The sequence below is a fragment of the Vespula vulgaris genome, chromosome 2 (genome assembly GCF_905475345.1).
Source record: "Vespula vulgaris chromosome 2, iyVesVulg1.1, whole genome shotgun sequence".
NCBI classification, from domain to species: Eukaryota; Metazoa; Arthropoda; class Insecta; order Hymenoptera; family Vespidae; genus Vespula; species Vespula vulgaris.
In genome coordinates this window covers 9123710-9130892 of record NC_066587.1, presented here as the reverse complement: position 1 = coordinate 9130892, position 7183 = coordinate 9123710, and the positions used below count along the sequence as shown (strand labels likewise).

The 7183-nt window shown below is 37.4% G+C and overlaps 1 protein-coding gene across 4 annotated transcripts in view; it reads right to left on the bottom strand.

Annotated features, from left to right (window-relative positions):
- Positions 1-107: 107 nt before the first annotated feature.
- The window catches only part of LOC127061739 (sodium-coupled monocarboxylate transporter 1), a 34668-nt gene continuing 27592 nt past the window's right edge, over positions 108-7183 (bottom strand). For all 4 annotated transcript variants that reach the window (XM_050989044.1, XM_050989042.1, XM_050989045.1 and 1 more), the window contains exons 2-6: positions 5352-5962; positions 5095-5269; positions 4866-5023; positions 4635-4775; positions 108-2252 (exon numbers count right to left, since the gene is read on the bottom strand). In XM_050989044.1, the coding sequence (XP_050845001.1) occupies positions 1100-2252; positions 4635-4775; positions 4866-5023; positions 5095-5269; positions 5352-5707 (1983 nt within the window). In that variant the 5' untranslated portion in view covers positions 5708-5962 and the 3' untranslated portion in view covers positions 108-1099. The remainder of the gene's footprint in view (positions 2253-4634; positions 4776-4865; positions 5024-5094; positions 5270-5351; positions 5963-7183) is intronic.

Below are 7183 nucleotides of genomic sequence, written 5' to 3'. Positions count from 1 at the left end.
GGCTTTGGGCATTCAGCTCATTTTGTTATTAATCGTTAATTATTCTAATTACGGACCGTGCGCATAACGAGCTATAAAATATATTGGATAGATTGAAACATTCCATGTTCAATTGTGAAGATTATATTTAAGAATAATAAACGCTAATTTGGTACAAAATCTACATTTATACGAATTCAACAAAGATCCACTCTCTCGTCCAACTTTAACAAATTTTCTATGCTATATATTTATATATATGTATATTCGTTCTATTATAAAATATAGTGTTAAACATAAATATGCTCATTGACGTCGTACAAATCATATGGCATTATAGGATTTATCTCATTCATCGTTCGATCATGGCGCAAGCTACGATATTTACAAAACAAAGAAAAGAGAAATAAAATCAAATTAAAAAACGCAAACTAAAATTTGTGTATCAAATATGCCTACGCTTTCATCGTTTGTGATTCGTTATTATGGTAAACTTAATCGAACTCAAGCTCGAGCTCGCAATACTTTTTTTCTCCCATTTTAAATAACATTAAATGATCAAATATCTACGATAGCAAAAAAGTATCTAGACGCTAAATATTCGTTCGAGTCGATGAATATTTTTCATCCCGAAAATAATCACAAGTTATCGAAAGGAATCGCAAATCCTACCGAAGTTTGGATCTCTTATATATCCTGATAAAGAAGAATAAGAAGAAAAAATGGCAGAAAAGTGAATATCACCGGCTAATGACCGGATCGTCAGTCTTATGCCGAAGCTAGAACGCCTTTCGTGCATTCGATCGAGACTCGGGTGTGTTTGGTATCGTACAGGGAGGTATTATATTAAAATTCGACATTTGTTAAATAATCCGTCTTTCATCGCATACGTTCCGATGATGGATCATTTTTGGAACTTGAGAACGGCGTGTCTAATGTAGCTATTCTATTATGGCACGTCGAATCTAAGTATCCGAGTTTGAAAATTTCAATCGGAGTTATATATCGTTCAATACTCAACTTGATTTCACAGTCTGGCAGTAAGCTTGCGCGTCCACAATATCATGACACCGAGCGTGATCGACGAAATGAATTTTGGACTAGTAGTTAACGAGCATTCTCATAGTCTCGTTCCTTTGAAAATTTCATTCGTAACCTCCAACGAGCTTACACCCTTCAGAGCGCTTAGTTTTTGGATATAACCATTATCAAAATGAAGCTTTTCGTTATTATCTACCATTCCTTGAACTGTAGTTGTCTTCTCGTTTCCAGTTGAAATCGATGTAATAGAGCAGGAAGAAGTAGCATTCATTGTGTTGTTTCCATTGTCGAGACGTGTACTGCTCGCATAGAGTCTCTCCTTACCCGGGAAAAACTTGGACAATTTGTATGCTATAGGATGGAGCAAGTGTAGCTCGTAAGCGTCTTCTTTGGGATCAGCCGTGAATAGACTGACTATTATTCCGACTAGAACTGTCGATACACTGCCGATCAGAGCGTAATACATGTAGGTAATCTCATAAATAAAGGTCAGTGGATTCTCGGACGTTTCATTGCTTAACAGATTCATTGATCCGACATTTTGGTTATTAAGAATGGCCGATCCGTTTGATATCGAGTTTAACATATTGCTTGGCTTCGTTATCCAAGATGAGAACGTATCGTTCTGGCAGCCTTCCGTTGACAAGGGTAATATGTCATCTTTCGTTTCCACAGTGAGATGTCCAAAGGTCAACCAAAGTGTCGTACAATGACTGAAGATCATTCCTGCAGCTGCACCTTTCCAATTGGCACACGGTACGAGCATTGCTAGAATGAAGACGCCTAAGAGAGGACCGGAAGTAGCCGATGTCATCAGCATCGACGATTCTATCACTCCGGACAGCATAGCTACGACGAAACTGATACCGATTATTAATACTCCGTAGAAGACGGACATTATCTTGATCATTCGTAGCTGCATCGTATCTTTGAGATTGCTGAGTGCTGGAATTTGACTTAGAAAATCCTCGAACGTTACCGTTGCCAGGGAATTCAGATTTGAGACAGCTATTGTTAGAGCGCTGTTGAAGAGAGTCGCCATTACCAAACCTAATAGACCTGGCATGTTAAGAAATTTGTCTTGTACGAAGAACGGCACGATCTCGTCAAACTTAGAGATATAACCTAATTTGAAAGGATCGCAGTCGGCGTAGTTGGCGAAGATCACCATTCCCACCACCCAGGAAAGTGAGAAGAGAACAGCAATGGTCGGTATGTTTGCCATCATAGTTCTGAAAAAAAAAAATAAAATGTTTGTTTCGAGTTTGTGAATATACGAAAATTCAGGTTACGATTGGGAAGATAAGAGTAACAGAAGAAGAGGTAGAAGAAGATAAAGGCGAACCCAACTCGAGTTAGTACGGAATTAGGTTCGGATTATATTCGACTTTACTCAGTGGATTATCTTGGTTCTCGGCTTGATTGGAGCCAAGTTTCGCGTATGTGCTCTTCCAACAAATAACGTAGTCGAAAGATTTATACGCGGGAGTTCGGTTTCCATGGGTAAGAACGTATGTTGGCCGGATCTGAATTGATATTATTGACCTTATTGAATGTCGAGTATTTCATACCGAAAGTTTTGGCCTTGTGCCATTTACCTCGACGAAAGGCTTCATCGATTACATCGTAAGGAGAACAATTTTTGAAAAATCTCAAAATACGACCTAATTGTTTTAAAAGACGCACTTTTCTTCTTCTTCCTCCCTTTTCCCATAGAAGCAATAATGACGCGATATCGGTCGCTTTCAAAATCAATCATCTAAGAATCACAATTTTTGCAGCTTAATAATCTCATATTTTATTTTATAATAAAATCAGGTAGTTTAATGAAGAATAATAGTTTAATGCAGAGGAAAGATAGATCGATACATTGGCGGAAAATTATAATTTTCTCCACTTCAACTGATTGGTTAGTCTGAATCTAGTAGCAATTTGAACCGTTCTCAGCTTTATATCGCATTCCATTTGTTAGTGGTCTGCTCGAAAACTCGCGTTTCCCGGCCATTTCTATATTTAATGAGACAAACAATGGCGCTAGCTACTCGTTTATTATTCAAAAATGCAATCCCGCAGCATTGTTTTCTTACTTTCAAACAGGTATCCACCTTTCTCTCTTTCTCTCTCTCTCTCTCTCTCTCTCTCTCTCTTTCTCTTTTTCTGTCATTTATACGACTATTTCTACGAGGGTCATCGTCGTTACAGTTACCATTCGTATTATCGCATCGTAGACGAACAAGAATCGTGTGAGAGTTAGGAAAGTTTCACGTCAACGAATCGAATTATTTAATTCTCAAGGGAGAAGCAACGTAGTTGGTTGTGTTTCGCAAGCGAAAGATAGCTTACGAATTATTTCGACACCCGACAATGACGCTTAATCCCCTTTTGCATGGTCGTTTCAAGGAAAACACGGTATGTTAATAGATAACGCATCTACTTCCCGTAATTTTCTTTTTTCTTTTTGTACATGAAACGTATTTCCTAATTTGCTGACGTTAACATTGTTAACGTTATAGATATATGAAAAATTCATAAATTTGTCGTAAAAAGTTTTGACGATTTTTCCGCGAAAGATAATAATTTAACTAATAGCATTGAAAGTTATTAATTATACTTATTTTTATCAACAAAGTTATATAATCTTTAAATTGCCTAGTTAGAATACATGATTTAGCAAGCTACATAATGAGAAAGAATGATCGATTGACTTTTTAGTGAAAGGATAGATTTAGAAAATAAAAGTGAGTAATGTACGATAATGGAGAAATTTTGGCATAACGAAACTCTTCTTCGTCACGTGATCCGAATGTTCGCAAGCGTAATTAACGAGCATGCGAACGCGTTCACATTGGGTCTAATTACTTCTCTTCCAGATGTTCTTGTTGAGAAAACAGTAGGAAGTCTCTGTAAGCATTTATTTTGTCGACGAAAAGGTTTCAAGACGAATATTCAAGAATTATTATGTCTTACAAAAAGTACAAATTGTTAACGCGTTAGTTGGTTTGTTATCTTACGAAGAATGACGTATTGAAAATACAAAAAGAGTATTTTACAAATAAGAATGAAAAGAATATATGCAGTTACTGCGAAATAATAAAAGTAAGCTTTCAATGAGGATCTGCAACAAACAAGGTCGCGTAGTGATAATTCGCTCGTCGATTATTGTTATTATCGTAATTTTCTATAAGAAGTGCTATCGTAATAACGTGTATTAAGGATAGTCATATGTAAAAACTATTAACATTGCCATTTTCATTTCGTTCATTGGAAGTCCCGTGTTTTAATACGATCTACCTCACCGGCAATTACTTATCAGGAAGTGGAAGATGCTAGTACATAATCATTAATCAAACATCTATTTTCTACTTCACGAAAACAGACCTATTACCGATTTCTCAAAGTTGCAATTTTAATTCAAAAATGGTTTACGGACGTGCGTATGGAGATGCGATTAATCGATACATCTTTAATTATTATAATTAATTTTGTTATCTTCGATATATGACGTTAGTTATTTTCGATTTATCCAGGATTCCCTTTCAAAGTAGTTATCTTGAAAAAATTCGCTATATGGTCAAATTCTTTTTTTTTATATAATAATATTAAAGGACTCTTACTTTACAACTTCTCTCTTGCTCTTCATACTGCAGTATCTCTGGACGAAATTCTGTTGACATCCGAAAATAGATAGACTCATAAAAAGCTGACCGAGTACTGCTGACACCGTTGTTACACGTACCGTAGGATCCATGTCGAAGCTGATAGTAGTAATAATAAAAGAACACAGTTGAATTAAACAAGAGTACGAAACGGAGAAAATTCATGATTCGGGACGTATGTGTACTTACTTGTAGAATTCCCAACGACCACGCTCGATAGTGACGTTGAGGACTTGTTTAACTCCACCTGGTACCTCTATGGTACCTTGGACGATTAAAACGATCGATATTCCTATCATCATGAGCCCCTGTATAACGTCTGATAAAATGGCAGCCTTTAAACCTCCCTGCAAAATCAATCATAATAAATTTCAGATGCTCGAAACTATTTCCGACTAGATTCGACATTAAGACATACCATTAATGTAAAAATTACCGATATCGTGACGATACCGATTATGCTGGCCCAGTAAGGTAAGCCGATGACAGCTTTCAAAGCAACACACGGCGTGAAAACTGTGACTGCTAAATTCAACAAACTTCGTATCACGTAAGAAAAGCTTGCAATGCATCTAACCAGCTTCGATTTGAATCTAAACAATTTTTAACTGTGATTAAATCTGGGACTACGATGAGGATAATTCAGCATTTATTACTGAAAAAAAAGATGGATACCTCATATCCAAATATTGATAAACCGAAGTGATCCCAAGATCGTAGTAAATCGGCACGAAGATATAGCAGACGATGGGGTATGCCAAGAGCATGCCATATAATGTTTCCCACATGGCGTTGCCTCTATAGTAAAGCTCGGAAGGATATCCGAGGAAACTTCTAACACCTAATGTACCTCTAGCTATGGATAACATCATCGCACCCATGGAAATGTGTCCAGCAGCGAAGACATAATCAGCCTTGGTCTCTTTCGTTTTTCGTCGAAATTTTCCCCACAATGGTAGGACGAAGGATATGACGATAAAAGCAATAAAGATCAGATAGTCGACTATCATCGAAGACGCTTCGATAGTCATCTTGAAATGTCGTGGTGACGTCCGTTTGTCTCACGAACTTGTTGTCTTCGTGAAGAATACCACAAGGGTCGATTTTAACTATCCGGATCGAGAGTACTCGAGCTTGAAGTCGAGTCTCGAGTGCAAAGAAGTACCTTCGAAGAGCCGCTTAGTAGTCTGTCTCTCAAGATCACTCGTGAGATTGCCCGTGGACGAAAAGTCACGTGGCTATGTCTTCTTTCTTTTCTTTCTTCCTTCTTCTTCCACTTCTAGTTTCTACGAAAGAACCGTGCTCTCTGTCAGCTTATACTCGATATCTGTTCTCTTCAGCAATGCGCAAACGTGTGAGATGAATCTATATATATATATATATAGATTCATGTATATGTTTACTTGTGTGTACGTATCTCGAGCGTAGGAAGTATCGAGTATTGCGGGTTATGTAATTTGGCGAAATAAGCGTGACTCAATGTGATCGATGTGATGCGAACAGAACGACTGCACGTACTGACTACTACCGAGGTAAAGCACTTGATGTTATTATGCTAACGACCTAGACAAAGAGCGATAGAGATGGAGAAAGAGAGAGAGAAAGACAGAGAGAGAGAGAGAGAGAGAGAGAGAGAGAAGGAGAGAAAGAAAGAAAGAGAGGAAAAGAGAGGGAAGAAGCGTGCCAAACACGATCCAGACGAAGAAGGAAAGAGAAGGATAGGCCGATTGGTTATAAAAAAGGAGTGGGAGTGTGCGGAAAGAAATCTGAAAAAATGTATCTACCATATTACCCCCTCTTCTTCTTTCTTTCTCTCTCCACTTTCTTATCTCCTGCATCGTTTATCAGGCACATCGATGTGTGATTCGCAGAAACTTGCGACGTCCATGTGAGAGAATTAATCGTAACGATTGACCTGTTCGCGATCCCGCCAACTTGTCAACTTGTACAAACAAGTATCTACATAATCATTATCAAATGGACTCATGTGATTCATGTTATTCATGTGACCGTTGTCTGACGAAATAAAAAAACAAGTAACATCAAAATTATTCTCGTGAGGCTGTCAACTGGCTATCGTTCGGAGCTCTTTCACGATGTGTGATTTTAATTTATGATACCTCGTTATTATTCATTCTTTTTTTTTAAATCTCTGTATTTTTTAGCTTCCAAAGAAGCACGTTGTATATTCGTATCGTTATCATATCCGATGTTTCACTATGACGATAGTGAATCCATGACTCTTAAATTAAAAAAAAATTTGATCTCTTTTTAGCGTTCATGGACTCTTTACGATTCGTTCCATTACAGTTTCAAAATTTTCCATTCCGAGAAACGTTAATCCTCGAAATCGACTTATCTAGTTTTTACGATGGAAAATCTGTTGTGGTTCTTTGTGTCGATGTTGGAAACCTTAGCCTCTTGATCTTTTACTAGGGTAATTTGGCAGTGTTTCGTCGGTCGAGTCTAATTAGTTCGAACATTTTGATCGAAACAGCGATATCTTG